Below are 26,469 nucleotides of genomic sequence, written 5' to 3'. Positions count from 1 at the left end.
TTCTCATAAAAGTATAATTAAAAATAATGTAAGTGTATTTCATCAAAATATTGGGAGTTTAAAGAATAAAATAGATGAGCTTCTGGTTTGTTTAGAAGATTTAGAAGTTGAGGATGAAATATATATACTATGCCTGTCTGAGCATCACACTGTTACTGATATGGATAAGGTAAATGTAAGTGGATATAAGCTCTCTGCACATGTAATGAGAGAAAATATGGAGAAAGGAGGAGTTGCCATGTATGTCAAAAGTTATCATTGTGTAAAAAGTATAGAAACAAAAAAGTTTTGTGTAGAGAAACATATAGAAGCATGCGCCTGTGAGCTTAAATTAAATAAAGGCACATTTATAATTGTAACTGTATATAGGTCGCCATCAGGAAATTTTCATCTATTTCTGAAAAATTTGGACTCCTTGTTGTGCTATCTGTCAGACAGGGTGATGCAAATTGTTATTTGTGGGGACTTCAATGTAGATTCTCTGAAAGAGGGTAATAGGAAAAATGACCTTGAAGTATTACTCGGTTCTTTCAATTTGACACCCGTTATTGATTTTCCTACTCGGGTGGTAAAGGATAGCACCTCACTGATAGATAACTTCTTTATAGACCAAGATAAGTTTAACGAGATAAATGCTCAGCCTGTTGATAATGGTATTTCTGATCATGGTGCACAGCTAGTTACAATATATGACACAGCTCCATTCAGCAACACTAAACAGTCCTCCAAAGTAGTACATTCAGTCAACGATTTAACAACTGCAAATTTCAGGGAAAGCCTACAGCAGTTAGACTGGGATGAGGTGTACCGTGAACCTGATGCCAATTTAAAATATAATTTATTTCATGACATTTTTGTAAATGCATTTGAAAACTGCTTCCCCAAGAAAATAGTTAAATGTACTCGTAAGAAATCTTGTAACAAACCATGGCTTACTAAGGGTATAAAAATATCTTGTAACCGGAAAAGGGAAATGTATCTGACAGCAAGAAAGAGAAGTGACCCAGAAACTATCAAACATTATAAAAACTACTGTGTTATATTAAGAAAAGTTATTAAAAATTCCAGAAGTATGTGTATCATGTCTGAAATCAGCAACTCTGATAATAAAATTAAAACAATTTGGAATATTATTAAAAGAGAAACAGGTCAACCAAGAGCACAGGAAGACAGTATTACCATCAAATTTGAATGAAAACTTTACGAACAAAAAGTCAGAAGTTAAAAATATTTTTAATAATCATTTTCTAAATGTTGTGGATATAGTAGGATCCAGGTGTTCATTAGAAGATGCTAGGCTGTTAATGGAAGAGGCCATACCTATGCAATTTGATACAATTGAAATCTCACCCACTTCTCCCTCTGAAATTAGGAAAATAATAAACTTGCTTAAAAGCAAAAACTCATATGGAATTGATGGCATTTCCAGCAAAATACTAAAAGCTTGTTCTCAACAGATAAGTAAGATTCTCAGCAACCTGTGTAATAGCTCTCTGGAACAGTGCATTTTCCCTGATAGACTGAAATATGCTATTGTTATACCTTTGCATAAAAGGGGGATAGATCTGATGTCAACAATTACTGTCCAATCTCCCTTCTAACAGCTTTATCCAAAATTTTTGAGAAAGTAATGTATTCAAGAGTAGCTTCACATATATGTAAAAATGAAGTACTAACAAAATGTCAGTTTGGTTTCCAGAAAGGTTTTTCAACAGAAAATTCCATATATGCCTTCACCAATCAAATTTTGAATGATCTGAATAACCGAACACCACCCGTTGGGATTTTTTGTGATCTCTCAAAGGCTTCTGATTGTGTAAATCATGAAATTCTGCTAGACAAGCTCAAATATTGTGGCATGAGTGGGACAGTGCACAAATGGTTCAATTCGTACCTAACTGAACGAGTGCAGAAAGTTGAAATAAGCAGTTCTCATAATATGCAAAGATCAGCACATTCCTCAAACTGGGGAACTATCAAGAATGGGGTTCCACAAGTGTCAGTCTTGGGTCCTTTGTTGTTCTTAACATATATTAATGACTTGCCATTCTATATTCATGAAGAGGCAAAGTTAGTTCTCTTTGCTGATGATACAAGTATAGTAATCACACCTGACAAACAAGAATTAACTGATGAAATTGTCAATACTGTCTTTCAGAAAATTACTAAGTGGTTCCTTGTAAACGGACTCTCACTGACTTTTGATAAGACACAGTACATGCAGTTCCGTACAGTGAATGGTATGACGCCATTAATAAATATAGACCTTAATCAGAAGCATATAGCTAAGGTAGAAAATTCCAAATTTTTAGGTGTGTCCATTGATGAGAGATTAAATTGGAAGAAACACACTGATGATCTGCTGAAACGTTTGAGTTCAGCTACTTATGCAATAAGGGTCATTGCAAATTTTGGTGATAAACATCTTAGTAAATTAGCTTACTATGCCTATTTTCACTCATTGCTTTCATATGGTATCATATTTTGGGGTAATTCATCACTGAGGAATAAAGTATTTATTGCACAAAAGCATGTTATCAGAATAATAGCTGGAGTCCACCAAAGATCATCCTGCAGACATTTATTTAAGGATCTAGGGATATTCACAGTAGCTTCTCAGTATATATACTCTTATGAAATTTGTTATTAACAACCAAACCCAATTCAAAAGTAATAGCAGTGTGCATAACTACAATACTAGGAGAAAGGATGATCTTCACTATTCAAGATTAAATCTAACTTTGGCACAGAAAGGGGTGAATTATACTGCCACTAAAGTCTTTGGTCACTTACCAAATAGTATCAAAAGTCTGGCAGATAACCAACAAGTACTTAAGAAGAAATTAAAAGAATTTCTGAATGACAACTCCTACTCCATAGAGGAATTTTTAGATATAAATTAAGGAAAAAAAAATTATTAAAAAAATTTTAAAAACACAAAAAAATAAAGAAGTTGTTATATTAACTTAAGTATGTTGTTACATTAACTTAATTATGTCATGTATTGGAAAATTTGACTCGTTCCACATCATTACAAAATATCGTATTCATGATCCATGGAACTAGTATTAATCTAATCTAATCTAATCTAATCTAAGGATTAATATAAAGATGCTTTGCATAGTAATTATCAGCAAATATTCTATTAGTATAAGAAGTCCCATCATTACTTAAAAATACTGGTCTTTGTCTAAAACTATGGACAACAACTCCCTATGGCCAACTGCATACATGTTAAGTTTCTGCACATTTCCAAACACATTTAGCATAGAATCTGAGTACTGCGATAATTTTGTGTGTGTGTGTGTGTGTGTGTGTGTGTGTGTGTGTGTGTGTGTGTGTGTGTGTGTGTGTGTGGAGGGGGGGGGAGGGGGGGCACAAACACGTGCGTTCATGAGTGCAAGCACCCATGATGTGTACAAGGGCAGCGGGCACATGTGCATGCTTTCAGAGGGAGTTATCTTTTAACTCTGAGGAAGAACATTGTACAAAGGTTTAGGAATGGTTTCAATTTTGCGAATAGATGTATGGGTCTTTATGTATAGTGGTTATGTGAAGATTAATACATGTTTTTGCATCACTCAGTAGATGAATTTGCCAATACTCAATTACTCATTCTACATAATTACAAGATAAAAACAGTTATCTTTGCTTAATTAATATAATAAGTGACATTTTTGTGCAGTTAGTGGATGCAACATTTATTTAAAATGTTTCAACCACATAATGTGTCTATATATGTATGTATGTATTGTCAATGCTCAGTTGGATGCTTGTGAGATAAATAAATAAAATAATAACTAAATAAATACATACATAAATAAATTTGCATAATACAGAAACGACACACATTATTTCTCATATCTGTATTTGAAAAGTACTTTCATCATAATGAAAATAAAAATAAAGAACAAATCGCAAAAGACCACACACACACACACACACACACACACACACACACACAGAGAGAGAGAGAGAGAGAGAGAGAGAGAGAGAGAGAGAGAGAGAGAGAGTGAGTGTTCATTTATGTACCATGTAGCATTAGTGAGTTTCTAATAGAAATGTCTCATATTTTATGTACACAAGAGTACCTTGAGAATTCATAGGAGTCAGGTTCATGCCCTGCAGTGAATCCTTGTGACTGTAGCTCCCTCTCTAGGTCTTGACCAATAATACCAGCTTCACAACACACAAGTAAATTATTTCGGTCCAGCCACAGTATCCGATTCTAAAATGGGAAAAGAAATCATCTGTAAAGCAAATTTCTATGTTGATAACTACATCACTTGTAATGGAAAGGAAGGAAGAACAGAATGCAATGTTCTTTGTGTTTGATGGGTTAGACAGCATTAATGAGAAAGGAAATGGGACTGAGTTTTAGCTAGGAATAGGGATACTTTTTGTCAACTGACATCAATAGGTAGAGCAGAACACAGATCAATTTGGGACTGGATGTCACCATAAAGAGAGGAGGAGGAGGAGGAGGAGGAGGAATGTAAATTACGCCAAGGAGGGATTAGGACGAGTAAACTCAAGAAGACAATATGAGAGGGAAAACTGGCTGGTGTATGCCAAACGGAAAAGGGGAAACATGAAGTAAACAGATGAAATAGATACATGAAATGAACATGTTAGATGACTGTAGGACTTGGCAAATGAAAATGCAAGACGAAATTGTACAGTGAGTTGTAGAATGGTTGTGTGGTATATGCATTTGCAATCACTCCACACGTAGTGTGGGAGCCTTGTAAATATCATGGGAGGGTGTGTGGAAGAGGGGAGACTAGCTATGGAGGTAAAATGAGGTAATCTGCTACTTAACATTGAACTGTAATCCAGAAATCAAGTAGGAATGCAGATACTGTGGTGCACAGTGAAAGGGGATAGTGACTGGGGTACAGGGTGCTGCAAAAGTCTACCATAATCATGCTGGTAGGGACTTGTAATGTGTGTGTATATGAAAGATAAGAAAGAAAACATAGGGGAAGATGCCTACAGACAACAAGTGAGAGATGAAACAATGTAAAATATGAGACAACAATAAAGGACAGATGGCATGGGTTATAGGACAGAAGGAAACCAATACCATATTCAGGATTTAATCCCCAAATTCACAAAATAAAAACTTACAGAGGCCAGTTTTTAAATGGATTAATAGGGGAAAGAAAATCAGCTGTATGACAGGGCAGTCCCTTTAACAAGTCACAGATGAAATAATTTTGGAAACCATAGATAACCTTAATCAAGATACCCGGCTGGAATTTGAACCCTGTGTTTCCCAGGAATGAGTTGTGTGTGCTATTACAGAGTCAAAAGTTTAAAATGTCTATCAAAAGCAGTATCATATTGTCTGCAAAACTTTAAGGTGAAGCAAAAAATGCCAGCTATGACTTACATGACAATGGATTGAGAAGTTATCTCACCTCTAGTGGTACCAAGTCCTCACTATTTTATGGTGTGTGTAATGTATTTCACAGTAGGTTACAGATAAAAATGAAGATATATGTACTGGTTGTTCAACACATGATTCTCAGGCTAAGCACCTCCCAATTATGTTGGTCATTGAGCAGATTTTCTCAAGCCAGAGGTTTTGCACCATTACACTTGGAGTCTCCAAATAGCTCTGATTGAACAGCAAGCATGGGAAGTTCAAACAGGTAGATCGAGCTGCTGCCTTCTGTTTCCCATCAGAAGCTTTTGATACATTTGGATAAAAAGGAGTTTCAAAGGGACTGCAAATGCAGATAAGAAGAAAATGGTCTAAAATCTACTGCTATCTTTCGAAAGCATTGGCCTAAAATGTCCAAATTCATAAAAGACAATTATGTATACAATTAGGTATCTGCTTAGTAGAATAAAAGGAGAATTTGGTTTACAAGAGTATGAAACTTTTAGAATGGTATGCAAAGGTTTGAAGGTCACAAATTACATTAGCAGGATATTGTTAGTTTTGTTGCAGAAGGTAGGAAAAATAAATTAAGAATAACAAAATATATGTTTTCTTTATAACAAGAAACAAATTACAGGCTCTAGCCAATTATATCAAAAGAAAATATTTTTAATGAGCTTTAGGTGCCATATAAACAGTATTTATTCCTACACAAGGCAAGAGGAATACGGTAGGAGTATTCTCCATTTTCTAAAACAACTGCTACACATCTTATCACAACTGTCCTTATCTTGAAAGTTTGTTTTAACACTGCAGTGGTTCATCTGGCATGGCCCTGTTGTATGTGGGATTCCTTGCCTTCTTCCAACCTCAAGACTGTCTTATCCAGGCACTTACAAGGAGGACCTATACTTTGATGTGTACTCCGTACAACAGTGCAGCTTCATATTTCTCTCATTAACAAATCATTGGCAGAGTGAATGGGTATTGAACCCCAGACCTTTTGATTTGATTACTGGCAACTGCCCATTGAGCTACCAAGCCACAGAGTTTGCATATATCTAAACATAATATATTTCATAGCAAAAAATGCCACTGTATTCTCAGGTGTGAATATCATTGTTTTTCTCTTTTGTCACACAGGTATGGCTATTTTTATTTATTAACGTACATTTGCCTTACAGTAATTGGTAAGTACACATGCAACTAGTTTCTCTCTCATCAAATGACTGCATCTACTATTTGTTCCAGCTAGCCTCAAACTCCAATGGTGGTACTAGCCGTAGCTGGAGGGAGTGCACTGGTTGGAAACTCTGACTCATTCATCAATTTATCTGCCGACTAGCCACCTACCTCCCAACAAATGTTTGAGCTCCTTTTGTGGGTGGATTGCTCGTTTTCATGTATCCCTCCACACCACAACTGGTCTGGCCTATCAGTTTCAGCTATACCTCTAAAGCCCTTTTTCACTGCATAGTATGAACTAAATTCAAATCTGTGCCTACCACCCCACCACTGACAGTCTTGAAGAATGGCTCCATTGAGAAATAAAGGCCTTACTCATACCATGCCACAGGGCAGTGGACTGACAGCCTTCCTATTGTTTTGTAAGGCCTCTGAACAGCTCTCAAAGAAGATCTATACACTACAATGGCTGAATTTGTATATGAACAAATATTACAATTGCCCACAGAATCCTCTATTGACATGCTTAACAATTTCATTGATGCATCAGAGTTAGCTTATCACCTACGATCACAGATCTGCAATTTCCACCCAACTGTTTCCATATAACATTCTGTCCAGTGACCATTTGTTTTGTAAGAATTTAAAATCTGGGCCTCACTTGTGTAAATATCTTTTGCATTGCTGTGGACACTCTTTTCTTTATTCTGTGCACTGTACTGTACAAGAGTTTGTGTAACAGTATTTAACTCGTATAATAATCTTACAGTTCCAATCAGATACTACCAGCAAATTACTCTGCGAACAGGTTATACACAAAGGCTGTATAGTTTCGTGCAATATTATAAAAAATATGAGCTCACTCCCCCCCCCCCCCATGAACCATGGACCTTGCCGTTGGTGGGGAGGCTTGCGTGCCTCAGCGATACAGATAGCCGTACCGTAGGTGCAACCACAACGGAGGGGTATCTGTTGAGAGGCCAGACAAATGTGTGGTTCCTGAAGAGGGGCAGCAGCCTTTTCAGTAGTTGCAAGGGCAACAGTCTGGATGATTGACTGATCTGGCCTTGTAACAATAACCAAAACGGCCTCGCTGTGCTGGTACTGCGAACGGCTGAAAGCAAGGGGAAACTACAGCCGTAATTTTTCCCGAGGGCATGCAGCTTTACTTTATCATTACATGATGATGGCGTCCTCTTGGGTAAAATATTCCGGAGGTAAAATAGTCCCCCATTCGGATCTCCGGGCGGGGACTACTCAAGAGGATGTCGTTATCAGGAGAAAGAAAACTGGCGTTCTACGGATCGGAGCGTGGAATGTCAGATCCCTTAATCGGGCAGGTAGGTTAGAAAATTTAAAAAGGGAAATGGATAGGTTGAAGTTAGATATAGTGGGAATTAGTGAAGTTCGGTGGCAGGAGGAACAAGACTTCTGGTCAGGTGACTACAGGGTTATAAACACAAAATCAAATAGGGGTAATGCAGGAGTAGGTTTAATAATGAATAGGAAAATAGGAATGCGAGTAAGCTACTACAAACAGCATAATGAACGCATTATTGTGGCCAAGATAGATACGAAGCCCACACCTACTACAGTAGTACAAGTTTATATGCCAACTAGCTCTGCAGATGACGAAGAAATTGAAGAAATGTATGATGAAATAAAAGAAATTATTCAGATTGTGAAGGGAGACGAAAATTTAATAGTCATGGGTGACTGGAATTCGAGTGTAGGAAAAGGGAGAGAAGGAAACATAGTAGGTGAATACGGATTGGGGGACAGAAATGAAAGAGGAAGCCGCCTGGTAGAATTTTGCACAGAGCACAACATAATCATAACTAACACATGGTTTAAGAATCATGAAAGAAGGTTGTATACATGGAAGAACCCTGGAGATATGGGGGAAATAAATACAGTAGAAGAAGAATGGGTAGCTTTGAGGGATGAAGTAGTGAAGGCAGCAGAGGACCAAGTAGGTAAAAAGACGAGGGCTAGTAGAAATCCTTGGGTAACAGAAGAAATATTGAATTTAATTGATGAAAGGAGAAAATATAAAAATGCAGTAAGTGAAACAGGCAAAAAGGAATAAAACGTCTCAAAAATGAGATCGACAGGAAGTGCAAAATGGCTAAGCAGGGATGGCTAGAGGACAAATGTAAGGATGTAGAGGCCTATCTCACTAGAGGTAAGATAGATACTGCCTACAGGAAAATTAAAGAGACCTTTGGAGATAAGAGAACGACTTGTATGAATATCAAGAGCTCAGATGGAAACCCAGTTCTAAGCAAAGAAGGGAAAGCAGAAAGGTGGAAGGAGTATATAGAGGGTCTATACAAGGGCGATGTACTTGAGGACAATATTATGGAAATGGAAGAGGATGTAGATGAAGATGAAATGGGAGATATGATACTGCGTGAAGAGTTTGACAGAGCACTGAAAGACTTGAGTCGAAACAAGGCCTCCGGAGTAGACAATATTCCATTGGAACTACTGACGGCCGTGGGAGAGCCAGTCCTGACAAAACTCTACCATCTGGTGAGCAAGGTGTATGAGACAGGTGAAATACCCTCAGACTTCAAGAAGAATATAATAATTCCAATCCCAAAGAAAGCAGGTGTTGACAGATGTGAAAATTACCGAACTATCAGTTTAATAAGTCACAGCTGCAAAATACTAACACGAATTCTTTACAGACGAATGGAAAAACTAGTAGAAGCCAACCTCGGGGAAGATCAGTTTGGATTCCGTAGAAACACTGGAACACGTGAGGCAATACTGACCTTACGACTTATCTTAGAAGAAAGATTAAGGAAAGGCAAACCTACATTTCTAGCATTTGTAGACTTAGAGAAAGCTTTTGACAATGGTGACTGGAATACTCTCTTTCAAATTCTAAAGGTGACAGGGGTAAAATACAGGGAGCGAAAGGCTATTTACAATTTGTACAGAAACCAGATGGCAGTTATAAGAGTCGAGGGACATGAAAGGGAAGCAGTGGTTGGGAAGGGAGTGAGACAGGGTTGTAGCCTCTCCCCGATGTTGTTCAATCTATATATTGAGCAAGCAGTAAAGGAAACAAAAGAAAAATTCGGAGTAGGTATTAAAATTCATGGAGAAGAAATAAAAACTTTGAGGTTCACCGATGACATTGTAATTCTGTCAGAGACAGCAAAGGACTTGGAAGAGCAGTTGAATGGAATGGACAGTGTCTTGAAAGGAGGATATAAGATGAACATCAACAAAAGCAAAACAAGGATAATGGAATGTAGTCTAATTAAGTCTGGTGATGCTGAGGGAATTAGATTAGGAAATGAGGCACTTAAAGTAGTAAAGGAGTTTTGCTATTTGGGGAGCAAAATAACTGATGATGGTCGAAGTAGAGAGGATATAAAATGTAGGCTGGCAATGGCAAGGAAAGCGTTTCTGAAGAAGAGAAATTTGTAAACATCCAGTATTGATTTAAGTGTCAGGAAGTCATTTCTGAAAGTATTTGTATGGAGTGTAGCCATGTATGGAAGTGAAACATGGACGATAAATAGTTTGGACAAGAAGAGAATAGAAGCTTTCAAAATGTGGTGCTACAGAAGAATGCTGAAGATTAGATGGGTAGATCACATAACTAATGAGGAAGTATTGAATAGGATTGGGGAGAAGAGAAGTTTGTGGCACAACTTGACCAGAAGAAGGGATCGGTTGGTAGGACATGTTCTGAGGCATCAAGGGATCACCAATTTAGTATTGGAGTGCAGCGTGGAGGGTAAAAATCGTAGAGGGAGACCAAGAGATGAATACACTAAGCAGATTCAGAAGGATGTAGGTTGCAGTAGGTACTGGGAGATGAAAAAGCTTGCACAGGATAGAGTAGCATGGAGAGCTGCATCAAACCAGTCTCAGGACTGAAGACCACAACAACAACAACAACAACAACATGAGCTCACTGGCTTGCAGAAATTGGCAGCATGTGGCAATATGGAACCATGTAATAGCTAAAACAGTGGTTGCCAGAAAACCAATTAACCACCCCTTATTGGGAAAACTGATGGGATGAGAAAACTATAGTTTTTGGTAGTTCGTCATGGGAATGTATCTACAATACAAACAATTGTGGGATTGCAAGATACGTCTACAGCTAAAGAAGCTTGGGACAAGCTAAATCAACTCTACGAAGATTCTGGCCTCTTGTTATGAAGAGACAGCTGACAACCAGAGTATAAAATTGTTCACCAGTCAAAGAATATGTATCAAAGGTAATTTCCATGTCGCAAAATTAAATGGTTTGAACTTTGAAGTTAAAGAAGAAATGATTGTATGTATTCTACTTACAGGACTACAAGACAAATATAAATGTTTGAGTACAATTTTAGAAAATTCAAACTTGCCAATCAGAAGAGCCTCCATAAAAAATGTTAAAACAGTGACAGGCTCACAAATTTTAATAGTAAATAATGACAACTTACCAGCACAAACTCTACTATCCGTTAGTAAAATCGTATAAAAAGGTCATTCCATTTTATTTAACAGACATGTCTGTCGTATTTATGACACATTCAAAAATGTGGTTGCCAGTGTGTTATTAGCAAGTGGTACATACAGGCTAGACCAACCAATTGATTGAATTTTTGGATCAAAGTCTGTATCACAGTTAAATAGTGCAGACTTGTTACATGAAAGACTAGGTCATCTGTATTCTGAAGCTATGCAAATTTCATTTGATGGAGCAGTTAATATTTCATGTGCAGTTTGCTCAGAAGGAAAACATACAAAACTCTCTTTTTGGAGATGTGGCTCACGAGCCTTGGAAGTTCTTGAGTTAGTTCACTCAGATAATAATAATAATAATAATAATAATGTTGTGTGACGAGGGCCTCCCGTCGGGTAGACTGCTCACCTGGTGCAAGTCTTTCGATTTGACGCCGCTTCGGCGACTTGCGTGTCGATGGGGATGAAATGATGATGAGGACAACACAACACCCAGTCCCTGAGTGGAGAAAATCTCCGACCCAGCCAGGAATTGAACCCGGCCCTTAGGATTGACAGTCTGTCACGCTGACCATTCAGCTACCGGGGCGGACAGTTCACTCAGATGTGTGTGGGTCAATGCAAACTCTGTCAGTTGGACGAGCCCAACACTTCCTTACTTTAATTGGTGACAATTCTAGGAAAGTATTTGTGTATACTCTCAGATTAGAAAAAAAGGATACAACAGCTGATTTGAGACTTTAAAAATCTACTTGAAAGGCAAATTGGAAAAAGGAGCCATTTCTACATACAGATAATGGTACAGAATATGTGAACAATAATTGATAAACTTTTTCAGGCAGTAAGGGCTCTGATTTTAGACTACCGTGCCAGACTCACCACAACAAAATGAAGTAGCTGAGCATTATAACAGTACAATAGCACAAAAAGCAAGATTCCTGCACTTCGAAGAAAATTTGCCAAATAAATTCTGGGCAAAAGCAGTCTCTGCTGCAGTGCACTTGATTACAAGATTTCTGATTAAGGCACTAAGAAGCTTTGACAAACAAGAAGCTGGATCTTCAGCATATCAAAATATTTGGAAGCAAGACCTATCTATGTTCACATTGCGAGAGCCCACTAATGAAAATGGGACGAAAAGTATTGATTGTACCTTGGTATGATAATGTGAAGAATCAAAAGCATACAAGCATTTTGAAACTAATTGACAGAGAATCATAAAAACAACATAATTTTTGAGGAAGGTACTACTAAACAATATAAAGAAGAAACCAAGTCACAGGAACCAAGTCGACTGTTTTGCCCACTGACAGAAAAGAAGCAAAATGAAATAACTCCTGAAATAGAGGAAACTGAACATGAACCTGAGACTACTGCATCAAGTAGTAATTTGAGGAATGTTAACTGCAATGAGGAATCAAGTCTAAACATGCAAATAATGATAATGAGGAACAGCAGCAACCTGAGTCAGTATGAAAGTCATTCAGAATTCCAAAGCCAAAAGGCTGCATGACTTCATAATTTACCAGTGTAAACAGTCAGCTAACAGCAATCCTTTGTCACTGGAAGAAGCAATGATGTCAAACGATGCTAAAAGCTGGCTGAAAGCAATACAACAACAGTTACAATCTCCCAAAGAGAACCACACATGGGAGTGCTGTTTTACCTTCATAAAAGAAACCATGTATGTGAAATGGGTGTTTAATACGAAAAATTTGAAAGGCCACACAGTATCCTATAAAGCATGGTTAGCAATAGAAGATGGTGCTCAGAAGCAAGGTCTGGATTATGATGAAACATATGCACTAGTTATAAGATATAACTCATTAAGATACTTATTTGCTATGGCTGTTAAATATAATCTTGAAACACATATTAACAAAGAGATAGAGGGGCTGGCCAGTACTTAGCTCAGTACAGCTGATAGATACACAAAACAGAACAGAAAATTTACGTTCCTAGCTTTCGGAACTTTGTTCCTTCGGCAGGGAGGAGAGAGGGGAAAGAAAGGGACGAAGGTAAAGTGGATTCAGTTACTCACAACCCAGGTTATGAAGTAACAAAAAAATGGCTCTGAGCACTATGAGACTCAACTGCTGAGGTCATTAGTCCCCTAGAACTTAGAACTAGTTAAACCTAACTAATCGAAGGACATCACAAACATCCATGCCCGAGGCAGGATTCGAACCTGCGACCGTAGCGGTCTTGCGGTTCCAGACTGCAGCGCCTTTAACCGCACGGCCACTTCGGCCGGCTATGAAGTAACAGAGAAAGGAAAACAGGGAGGGTAGCAAGGATGGAGGCATGGTTGACAGAGGGAAGCCAAAGATATTCTTTGGCTTCCCTCTGACAACCGTGCCTCCATCCTTGCTACCCTCCCTGTTTTCCTTTCCCTGTTACTTCATAATCTGGGTTGTGAGTAATTGAATCCACTTTCCCTTCTTCCATTTCTTTCCCCTCTCTCCTCCCTGATGAAGGAACAAAGTTCCGAAAGCTAGGAACATAAATTTTCTGTTCTGTTTTGTGTATCTATCGGCTGTACTGAGCTGAGGTAAGTACTGGCCAGCCGCTCTATCTCTTTGTTAATATTTGTTTCACATCTTTATATGAGATTTTCCATTAATAATTTAAATATGATCTTGACATTGATCATCTGAATGTTGTTACAGCTTTGTTACAAGGTGACTTATATGAAGAGATTTATGTGAAAGTTCCATAAGTAGACACTGTTACAAAGACAATGAGAGGACTGCCACATAACAGGTTACTGTGACGCAGAATGGGCCGGAGAGATCAAAGACGGGAAGTCAATAACTGAATATCTGAATATGGCCTCAAGAAGGGTTTTATCAAACTGTTATGTGACAACAAAGCTATAATTGACTTTTCTAAAACTAGTAGCTACAAGAGTTGAACCAATCATATAGACAAAAGATATCACTTTATAAGAGAAAAAACAGAGTCAATTGAAGTCACCATGGAGCACAAATCTTCAGACAAAATGTTGGAAGGCATGGTGACAAAAGCTCATGCCCCCCCCCCCCCACCCCCACCCCCCTCTCTCTCTCTCTCTCTCTCTCTCACACACACACACACACACACACACACACACACACACACACACACACACACACACACAATTCTTGTGGGGGTGTTTGAATATTTCAATCTATGATGATGATGATTGGTTCGTGGGGCACTCAACTGCACAGTCATCAGCACCCGTACGAAGTCCCAATTTTTTCACACTCCAATTTTTTACTTAGTCCAATCTAGCCACTGTCACGTATGATGATGATGAAATGGTGAAGACAACACAAACACCCAGCCCCCGGGTATAGAAAATCCCCAACCCAGCCGGGGATCCAGCAGCAGCAATGCTATCCACAATCTATGCCTCGCTTGTGTGAATATCTTTTGCATTGCTATGGACACTCTTTACTTTATTCTGTGGACTGTATTGTACAACAGTTTGTGTGACAATGTTTACCTTGTATAATAAATCTTATCATTCCAATCAGATACAGCCAGAAAATTACTCGGCAAACACTTTTCTATGACATGTATTTTTGTAAGCATAGGAAAATTTGTCAGACAAGTGAAGAATGGCCCATACATAGTACTGCTACGCCATGAGTTAACACTCATTGTCAACATCATTGATGGCTCCTCCTCCAAGATACCCTTTTCTCCAGCTGAGACACACACCAGTGCAGACACAGCAACCAACATCGAGAGGCCCACTCATCACTTGCTTTAGTGTAAGCTTCAGCCCTAAATATCTTTGATACTTGATGGGAGTGTCATGTGGACAGTATATTGTGTTACATTTTATATGCAGCGTAGATTCTTAGATCTTTTGTATTGTCTTAAATGTTGTGAAGAATAAATAGTATTTATTTTCACACAAGTCCAGAGGCAATTTCGGGGGGAGGGGGGGGGGGGGGGGGGCGCTATGTGGCTTGCAGCCTTCCCCAAAACTACACATTTCTTCTTAATCTAAATTAAATTAAATTCTTTAGAACATAGATTACGGACTTAGATCTCAAAAATTTTCTCACTATTCTAGCTGGTAGTAATTAACAAAGCAGCATCATTTACTCCATAGAATTTGGAATCGGCAACGTGATAAAAAATTTGTATGACCTTCTCCTCCCCCCCAATTCCCTTCAGACAAAATACTGGATTCAATTCTGCATACAAAACATTTATATGTCCTTGTAGCTTGAAATGCTGAAATACACCCTGTATCAGCCTAATGTTTTGTTTCTTATTACCATTCTTAATGTTCAGAGAATTCAAACTTGATTCTGGAAGATGCTGAATAATCAAAAATGAATCTTAACCATTTAAGTTGGTATCATACTATTAAATTCATTCAAAAACAGAAAACATGAACAGCCTGATTCTAAAATATTTTTAAAATGTGTTCTATGTATTATTAGATCAGAGAGAGAGAGAGAGAGAGAAATGGGTAACAAATTTTACAGGAATATTTTACTTCTAATTTATTTCACTTCTTTGTGTTTTGAACAGTGAAATGAATTTTTGAGCCTTTAGTTCATTGTATCAACAAATTAAAACCAAGTAGTCAATGACCCATATATAACAAAAAGTACTGGAATTCATGGTTAATGATTATGAATGCAAATTAATAGATACACGTAGATAACAGAACTAATCTTATTTTCACTTAATCCACACGTATTTTAAAAATTTACATATGTATGTACGAGGGCTATCCACAAAGTACATTATGTTTTGGAATTAAAATAAAATTGGAAAATGTTTTTATTATATACAGATGAAAGCCACACTTGAATACTACTTTTCTACATAGTTGCCTTTTAAATTAAGGCACTTATCGTAGCAATGGACGAGCTTGGAAATTCCTTCGTCGTAAAATTCAGCCGCCTGCGCCTTCTACCATGTGGTTACCTCTTCTTTTGGGACAGAAAAGGTGTGATTTTTGTGGATTTCCTGGAAAGAGGCACTACAATAAACTCTCAAAGGTATTGCCAAACTCTGCACAACCTCAGAACAGCAATACAAAACAAGCGCAGGGGAAAGTTGGGCTCAAAGATCTTGCTGATTCATGACAACGCCCGGGCCCACACGGCAAATGCCACTCGTGAAGTTCTCGAATCTTAAGTGGGAGTTGTTTCCTCATCCACCGTACAGTCCCGACCTGGCACCGAGCGACTTCCACTTATTCCCAGCAATGAAGAAGTGGTTGGCTATGCAGCGTTTTGATGACGATGCACAGTTTCAAGAAGAGGTAACCACGTGGTTGAAGGCGCAGGCGGCCGGATTTTACAACGAAAGAATTTCCAAGCTCGTCCATCGCTACGATAAGTGCCTTAATTTAAATGGCAACTATGTAGAAAAGTAGTATTTAAGTGTGGCTTTCATCTGTATATAATAAAAAAAAATTCCAATACTTTATTTATTTTTAATTCCGAAACGTAATGTACTTTGTGGATAGCCCTCGTATTTATGCATGTACCACATCTCCTACTAAACTACTGGACTTATTTCAACCAAACTTTGTACACATATCACTTACAGTCTGGAAATCATTGCTATGGGAGGAAGAACCACCTACTTACCACAGGGGTTTAGGTGGGGGTGAAAAAGCAGTGTAGCCCATGGCACAAGAATACCCCTAGTTTAGTCATCCAGTAGGCAATGAATTTCACACACAATTTCAGATGTTTGTGAAATTTTTTCTTGCTGATGACCGGATCAAAGGGCATCAGTTTGTTCCTATCTGCAGGGTTGGGCAGCAATATTGTGACCATGAATCAATTCTAGAGCTGCAAAATGAGTTGGGGTAGCAACACATGACCTATTATTTGGGCTGTGTAAATTCTTAATGCATTTCAGTCTGTTAGCTACAATGATAAAAATGCACAAAAATCAGATGGGCGTCGGAGATATCAGAGGAACATTTACACCAGGGTTTTACTATGGATAGTGAGTTTATCTGCATACTGAATCATAGTTTTCTGTGGTGACAGTAACCTCAATGGTGTACAGAGGCAGCATTGGAAACAGAGGCTCACCCTTCTTGAGGATGGCTGCACAAGATGTCTTATGTCTAACATTGTCCATTTACGAGTGCCCTTTTATAATCATGGAAATTGTTAGGCGTTCTTTGTTGGCTGGCTTCAGAGATCCTACTGCACGGGACCTTCCCAAGTTCCCAACCCAATTAATGCTGTAGGCATGTTTCTCCCACTGGAAAGAAAGAAGAATTTGTCTTTGTTAAGTTTATGTCTGAGACTGAAAATATCTCTGTTCTTTGTTACGTTTGAGCTTCAAAGTCTCACTCTCACCCAGTCAAGGGCAGAAGTTCCTGACACATAACCAAAGGCCTCAGCCTACCAAATGTGCACATTGCTGTTCTCCTGTTGTATCCTTCACTCACATTACTAATTTTAAAAAAAGAAAATCTATAAATACCTTAAACAGTCTCAATATCACACATCCTGCTTTGTGGTGTCAAATCAACATATTCGTGTCACTACAAAGTGTTATCAGTCATTGTGAAATATTCTGAAGTTGTCTTTTCAAGATTGATGGTATGGCACACATATTTCAAGATGTAACTGTACATTGTTACAAGGTTCTTGCTAGCAGTAGTGATGAACATTAATCAAAACTTTATTTCCTTGCATGCTAAATATGTTATGTTTGAAAGGAAAGAAGTTCACATTTATGCACAGACAGTAAAAAGGCTGGCTAAACTGAACTGTCTGATGGTTCAGTAAACAAGGGGTACCAAATATGGACCTCATTTTAAGTTGGCTATCATAAAAAAGGGGCAAGAAAATTAATTTTCGTGTCATAATCCATGTCAAATTCCATTTTGTGGCAGCACCTACTACTCTGTTTCTGATCTCATCTGCTTACTTAGAATAATTGACAGATGTGTCTAATGAAAAGCTTCCATTTGACTGCATGCATCCAGTAAACAGTAAAAACCAAGAAGAATAAATAGACAAGAGAATTCTGCATGGCGCTGAGTAACCTCATATATGAAAATGAATAAGTTTATTGCCCAGACATTGCTTCTAATGATTTTTACCTCCTTGGCTCACTCCAGAACTACCTGTTCTAATAAAAATGCTTAAGGCCAAAGTGATCTGAAAACTATTGTTATATACTGGTGCTTGAAATGGAAGAGAGGGACAGGGTCACAAACCTAAGCCTACTAAGAAAGAGGTGTTATTTCATCATGTTGCCAGGACTAGCTTAGTATTGCAAGTCAAAGCTGATGGATGCGATACAGCTCAATTAACAACTACCTAGATAATCATGATAACAAAAGACACACAAGATGCCGTAAGTAAACCATGGACATCACCGGACACCTCACATAACATCAGCATATATTTTACTTTACTGGTACACAAAACAAAGACAACTGAGACACAGACAGTACAACTCCCATGTTTTCTACTAAAATTCCACAAACATAAAAGCTTTCAATTTTTAGACAAGTTGAGATCTTCTTCTGTCACACAATATTGTAAGACTCCAATTTGTTCAAAAATTCTGAAGCTTTTTTACCACAATATTAGGAAAAGGACAGATTGCCATTCCCCATTTAGAGGATATGTTACATTTGAGAAAAAGGTATGTTCTTATCTACAGCAAACTATTAAGCAATAGCTTGCCTTCAGCGATTCTTTGTTTCACTGCTGGTTGTCATCTTTCTTTTCAGCATATTTCATACAGATGTAACACTATTATCTGTTATTATATGCACATTTAAGAATATTTAGTAAGTTTAATTATTTAATATAATAAAAATTATTTAACACAATGTACTGTATTTATAATTACTGTGTTTAATAATATTTCTAAATAAGACAAAGTGACTTTTAGTATCTTTCTACACTAATATTTCTAGATGTAACTTTTATGTCAGTTGCCTGTCTGAGATATTCTTTGATCCCTCTAACGATCTACAATTTTCCACACAACTTATTATAGTCATTTCTAATGAGTTTATTATGAAAGCTAGTTTTAAATGGTGACAGGAGTCATCATGAAATATTAGGAACTCAATAATGATATCTTATCAATTGTGCCTGTTCACACTTTGTAAATTATTTTCAAAATATTTGGTAAGGATATCGCTCATTTATTTCCGTTAAAGTTACTCTCTGCTGAATGACGCTGTGTTATTTAATATAGCTGACAATCATGATGATGCAGGATTTTATACAAGAACAATTTTTATTCCTTTTGTTTGATTACTCTAGTTTAAAAGCATTGCCAGCCAGTATGACATTTGTTGTCTTGTACCTTCCTATCTAATTGTCTCTCTGCACTGTTTTCCCTTGCAAAACTTTCATGACCATCATTTAGAGGTTACTAGGCCTTTTCTTTTTTAGAGATGTAGTACTTACAATTAATGAAAATATAACATACCATTTGTGAAGTGTCCAATGACATAATAGTCCGCCGTTCTTGACTAGGACAGGAAACTGCTCCTGACACACTTGTTCCACCGCCAAATGGAATTATAACAACATTGTGCTTGTTCGCTAGTTCCACTAACTGCACGACAGCCTCATGGCTTTCTGTAAATCAAACATTGTTTAAGAAGTATTGCTTACATGTAAGATTACTAAACAGAGCAATAAAAAGTAGGATCTCATAATTACATTATATCAGAAACAGAGCCACTGCTGCAAATAGGGCTCAACATAATTCAGACCACTACAGAAGTAATTCCACTAACTTTATGTACTAATTGGTCAATATAAAGTAGACACATACTAAGATTTGTCAAAAAACACAGACCACATTAATAGGGTTGATCAAATTGCCACAAAATAGAAGTGGGTTTCAATACGAAAAATAGCAAAGCAGTTTTCAAACTGGCACGTTAGATGCAACGAAAAATTTTATATTCATGTTACCTCATACACGGGATGGTTGGAGTTATTCACTTTTGCATCTTATTTATGTCAACTGAAAGAATAGTAATCATTATATGGCAATTTGCTAACAATTATTAGAAACTTTTGCACACATAATTTCCACAGTTTAGTGAGAGAGTACTGGCATCATCAAAAACATCGCCCGCTCATTTATTTAATTTCATTTTATACCTGTACATTTGATTAAATTTCTGTTAAATATATATGTCTAGACTATGGTGCACACACTGTAAAGACAAATGAATTCCACATGTCAATTCTGTCACTGATGATCCCACGACTGAGCGACCCATCTCACAAGAGATGGGGAAGGAGAGGGTGAAGAGGAATTTCACTTCTCTATGGCAGAGAGAGAGGAAGATCTCCTGAAACATATCTGGTAGTGACTGTACTCCAAGTTAAGGGTGGCTACCAAAGCCATCTGTTCCCGCATGTCAGGGTCGACCTGAAATCACCTTCTGACCCAAGCATGCATTCAGTTCTGGGGGACCTGCCGAAAAGTTGGAGCTCTGAAAAACCTAGAAAAAGATTAAAATTAAAAAGATTTTCAGAATTGGGACCATAAATGTACAGACAATGACCAAGACTGGTACACTTAAGTCATAGATGAGATGAAAGGAGAAAGTATCATTATATTGGCCATGCAAGAAACCTTGATATAGTGATGAAGATAAAGTGGAATGCTGGAAGTAAAATCGGAAACAAGAATGTCAAAGGAAAGACATACACCTACATGCATTGGTATGGTGTTCATAGTAAACAAAAGGTATGAGGACGGTATAACTGACGTGAAGAGTAGGTCAGCAAAGCTATGAACACTGACAATCCAAGCAGAGAACAGAAATTACACAGTAGTAAATGGACAAACACCTACCTATATGATGCACTGCAAAGCATACTGCACAGTCAAGTAAATATACTCATAGGAAATTATAATGCACAGATTGGAAGGAAGAGCCATCATACGGGAATAACAGGCGAGTACTCAGTATGCCGGAGGACAAACAAAGATTGAAGTGTGTCAAGAACACAAAATGAGACCGATGACAATACTCTTCAGTGCCAAACTGAGTAAGAGAAAGACATACGCAAAACTATCCACTCACCTTGGAGAATTCCAGACTGACCATGTTGCCATAAGTTGCACAAACAAAGAGATCAAGAACACCAAGGTCAGGAATAACACAAGAATAAAATCAGATCACTATTTTACAGAATTCAAGTGCCATTGGAATCCAAACAGGGGCAGACAGCCATAGATGAATAGATCAAGTGGAAACATGGAGATATACAACGACAAAACACAGTCAAGCCAATTGGGATTGACAAAGGGGGGGAGGGGGGGGGGGGCAGGACAGGTGATGAGGGAGGAGGGGTGGAGAACGATTATAGAGAGAAGGGAGAAAAATACTAGGCCCTAAACAAGGTGGTAAGAGGTGGTCCAAAGACCTAGAGTAGAACTGTACCAGAGCATGAGGACAACATCAGCAGAAATTAGCCTGAAAAGTGCAAGATTTATCAGACAGGTAATCAAGGTGAATATGGGTGGAATGACCAAAAGAATATGGGAAACAGCAGGGAAGGCGAGAAGAAAGATAGGAACCAAGTGGGTTGTTGAATTCCAGAAGAATTGGGCAGAATTAGGGATCCAGGCAAGAGGAAAGGAAAATTGGAGAAGCAGGTACAAATTCAACCAGTATGCCAGAGATTGATGATAGAGAAGGATACAGGAAAAGAATAGACCATCAGTACAGCAGACAAGAGAAGAGGGTACTGAAGATCTCTAAGAAAAGCAGGAGAGAAGAGAAGGAAAATGCAGCCCTACCCTTGGTCCTACAGAGGTTTTAATTGAAGAAGAAGAAGAATTGCAGATGACATGAAGCACAGCCAAGAAGACTATGCAGATGTTAATGGGGAATCCTTTTGTCTATGGAATGGCAGGTGTCTACAAATTACCTTTGAGAAATCTGCTCAAAATCAGATAAGGAGACTATCTTAACACCCAATCTCAACTGTTTCAAGCCAACTTTCTCAACTGAATCAAAGAGGTACCACCCTTGCTAAATTGGGGGGGGGGGGGGGGCAGGAAGGAAGAGAGAGTGCACTATTCTATTTTGTCCATCAAAATTTGCACATATGAGTTGTTCATACAATAAATATGTAAACAATGCACCTGCACACTTACTCTTAATTTGCTCTCTTATTTTGCTGTATCAATCATTAAACTCTCATGACTACAAGATAAATGTAAATTCTGGACTACTTTTGTTCATCTGCTATTTTTATTCTTCTGATGTTTTAAATAATCTTGTTAGAGTCGTCTTTTGTGTGTTATCTTACAAGGGAAGCTTGCCATGGCAGCCCCCTCAGATTTAGTGTTAAGATGGCCCGGTGGATAGCTCATCAAAAACTGGACACATCAAGCATGTGCACAGCAAGAGGGTGTACTGAACTGTGAAAAAATGAAGCAAAATCAAAATAGTGAACTATTCAAGCTCAAGACGTGCAACACCGAGCGCAGTTCAATAGCCACAGTGTCGTGGTTATGTGGTCAAGGTGTTGGGACTGCAAAGAAGGATATCCACATTCAAATCCCCTTATGACTCCCCCTTTATTTTCTTCAAAATTATGAACAGCCCAGACGGTCACTGACGTGTAATGAAGGGAAGTCCACATGTACATACCTCCTATTTGTTCTATACGACTACCACGTTACGACACTTTCATTCCATTTTGGAAGTTTTGACACTAATTCCTTTGTTGCAACATAGTTCACACCCCTTTATTTGTTATTTTCATTTCCGTGAGAGCTCTATGTGGCATCTTGCCTGCTCATTGTGCATCACACTTACCTAGGACGATAATATATTCTTACCACAATTCACATTCTTAATCACCAACACTACAGAAGGAGAACAGATACGTCAATGCCTGGATGGAAAGTTCATAATTTTATGAAAAAATATATATATGAGATATGAGGGAGATTTGAACACAGATCTCCGGCTTTGCAGTCCAACACAGTGACCACACAACTATGAATGTTGTATCCTGCCTACTCGTCAAATATGGGATGCTTAGGAAACCTACTTTCTCAGACCACTAAACAACAATTCAAGAAAATCGTATTAATACATAAATTACAATACTTAACTTTGAGAAATACAGATGTGTCACGAGCAAAGGTCAACTGAAAATAAGAATCTTCAGTATATACAATTCGTAGTACAGGTGAAGTAATACAGTGGATGCTTCTACACAGGTCACTGGTCTTGATGCTTCTGTAGAACTTGACGAACTGGGTGCAGTCAGGCAGCGCAGCACTTATGTCCTCTTAGTGTATAGGACGCTGCTGTCCCATCGTCATCCTGGAGAGGGGTCGGTCAGTGTGCAATTGACTTTATGCCAGAACAATGAGGGTCATCTCTTGCAAGTGCCTTGATGTTGCACATATTGAGCTTGGATCCTTTAATATTTCTATTGTGCTTCTTTTTTCAGAGTTCAGTACATCTTTTGTTTTCGTGCTTGATCTGTGTACATTTTTTGACAGGCTGTCCACAAGGCTATTGTATCACTAAATCTGAGGGTGGTGTGGTGGGGAGTTTCCCTTCCTAGTATGATATCACAGACTTTTTGCTGTGATCTTGTAGAAATTCCTATGAAAACTTATACACATTTTCTTAATATAGTACAATGTCAAAATTGTTCTGCTTCTCAATTATATTTTAAACCTGTTCATTTCTCTATGTTTTTTAATTCATATGTCTTGTCCTCAGAGAGGCACAGCAAGAGCAGAGCAGAGGAGTAGAAGGCACATTGTTAGTGGACATTAATGACCAAACACTTTTCATTACATATTGCACAGTACGTCCAGGAGATACCTGACTGGTCCTTTCCTGTATGTTGTGAAATTTTCTTGCAAGCCAAACATTGGACGATTGGGCCATTCACCCTCTAACAATGATGTTGTCATACGGCCCACACCAGCTGGACACAGGCCACCAAAATTAAGAGCATCTGATGGTGGTTTTAATAACTTACGCATTCCACTTCTCACTGAACTCGGCAAGAAGTTATGACTGATTTTCCCAGAGATCACAAGCCCCTGCCCAAGGGCTACCAACAGGAGTCATGTGACAAGCCCTTGATGACAGCCTAATACCCATATGGTGAATTGCATCCAGCATTTTGAGGTTGAAAGGCCTTGTTGTTCTATAGCCTGGCAACCATGTTCAAGCATGGGTTGCACAAAGGCCTTCTGAAGTTGGAGCAGATGTGCTCTTTCAGCTCCCCAAAGCCTATGACTTATGCATTTTGGGATGTTTGAAGCCTTGAGACATCTCTGTTTTAGTTCTTTAAGATGTGACAGCCACATTAACTTCTCATCAAAAGTGAAGCCAAAGTATTTCACTTTTAAGGAAAAAGTGAGAACAGTATCCCCCAGTTTTAACATAGATATATTAAAGAGAGGCCAGCAGCAACTAAAAACAACTTAAACAATTTTCTCCAAAAACAATTTAAAGCCTGTAGTGTTAGACCAATCCTCCTACCACCTGATCATCAAACGCAACTGCCAAGTAGCCTTTGCAAGAGTTGACAATGCACAGAAGATGGAGTAGTAATTCACAAGCAAGAAACACAGTATAGGATTCTGTATTGCAGACAAAGTGCTGTTGGTCACAATGACAAATGCTGTAACACCTAGAACACTCCCTTGAGGGACATCACTCTCCTGCTTAAAACAGTCACATAGGATATTTCCAACCTTGTACCTAAAACACCTATCTGAGAGGCAGGACAGTATGAAAGTGTGTAGACATACATGGAACTCCCACTGATAGAGCTACAGTAATGTTACAAGACACCTTTGCTCTTCTACAGTTGCTACTGGTGGTCCTGAGTTCTGCCTTGAGATCCCCCTGATGCCTTCCCATACTTTAATTGCAGATGTGAAACTATTGATGATGTTCAGGAACTCTTGCCAAACTGAATGAGGTGGCACAGGGGTAGAACACTGGACTTGCATTTGGGAGGACAACGGTTCAAACCTATGTCCTGACATCCTAATTTAGATTTTACATGATTTTTCTAAATTGCTTCAGGCAAATGCTGGGATGGTTCCTTTGAAATAGTACAGCCAATTTCCTTAACCATTTTTCCCCAATCCGATTGTACCAATGACCTCACTGTTTGGTCTCCTCCCCCAAACCAACCAACCAACTCTTGCCAAGACCTCTGTTTACTCTCCCAAACTATTCTCCTCACCGCTGTAATGTGATCCACCCAGGCCTGGACACTGCCACACTCTTTAAAAACGGTGAACTGCCAGCAAAGCATCCAGTTAGTCTTTCCAAATAGCCATCTCAGCTTCCCACTAAGAATGTCTGCAAGGGTACGCAAGCAGAAGGAGAGGACTACGGCCATAAACTAAATCATAGCAGTCCTAAAATGCGTAGCTTGACCCATGTTCATCATCAATATGATGTCTTTAGTTCATGTCAGATCCAAGTGCTGTTAGAACCCCATGCACATTGTGTGCTTATAAGTTCCTTATAAGCAGAAGGGGATGGGGTAGTAGAAGGTGTGCAAGTGTCTCATTGACAACGGGCAGTAAGTACACACAGCACACCATCACAGTAACATGGGCCACTAACCAAACAATGATCACTTGTAGTGTTGTTGTTAAGGGCATATGAGAGGAGTGTAATGTGTCCTTGATGAACATTAATACCCCACCTTTTGTCCTGTCATCTGTAAGGTCATCTTTTCTGTATAGTAAGTGCAGGCACATCAGTCTGTTTAAAATGACTCTTGGAGACAGAGGCAAACAAGTCTGTCCTATATGAGGGGTCCCAGTTCCTCCAGGTGAGTCCTGTATCCAGTTATATTCAACAGGAGTAGGAAGCCATTTCAGTGGTGTGGTTTTGATTTAACCCCCTATCCTTGCTTTGAGGTTGTGAGGTACTTGTAGAGAAAGGGGAAGTAGAGGGGCTGCTTGGTCCTGTGACAAAAATCCATGATGTCCTCCTCATCAGTCAGATGTGACAGAACGATCCTGTGGTGTCCGGGATAGCTTTTGACCCAAACTTCATGACACTTTCCCTTTGAGAATGATGGGGAAAAGGGGCACTGAGAGGCAGTCTGCTCTTGGGGTGCCTTCTCGATGCTCACTGGGAAAATGTTGCTCATCTCTTCTCTCATAGCTTCCTGGATTGCTATGTCTTTACTCACTTTGCTTTGTCATGTATAGGTGCGAGTACAGGTGCTGGTAGTGGATAATTGTGCAGAGGACGTCATCTGCATCAAAGTGTCTACCTCGGGAACAGGTTTCTGCACCGTGGAAGCATGCGAAGTGGCAGGGAAGCATACGAAGTGGCAACGCAGGAGGGGTTGGTGCCTTATATTCTTTTTTGGCTTCTACAAAGAGGATCTGCTTTGTCAGTTTTATTTCCTGAATTC

At 38.6% G+C, this 26,469-nt stretch overlaps 1 protein-coding gene across 1 annotated transcript in view; it reads right to left on the bottom strand.

Annotated features, from left to right (window-relative positions):
- LOC124776501 (alkyldihydroxyacetonephosphate synthase) overlaps positions 1-26,469 on the bottom strand; it is a 241,465-nt gene that overhangs the window by 38,018 nt on the left and 176,978 nt on the right. Inside the window, exons 5-6 of the mRNA XM_047251519.1 lie at positions 19,496-19,647; positions 4,092-4,228 (exon numbers count right to left, since the gene is read on the bottom strand). Of these exons, the coding sequence (XP_047107475.1) occupies positions 4,092-4,228; positions 19,496-19,647 (289 nt within the window). The remainder of the gene's footprint in view (positions 1-4,091; positions 4,229-19,495; positions 19,648-26,469) is intronic.

Source organism: Schistocerca piceifrons, chromosome 2, assembly GCF_021461385.2.
Source record: "Schistocerca piceifrons isolate TAMUIC-IGC-003096 chromosome 2, iqSchPice1.1, whole genome shotgun sequence".
NCBI lineage: Eukaryota > Metazoa > Arthropoda > Insecta > Orthoptera > Acrididae > Schistocerca > Schistocerca piceifrons.
This window is presented reverse-complemented; position numbering and strand designations above follow the sequence as displayed.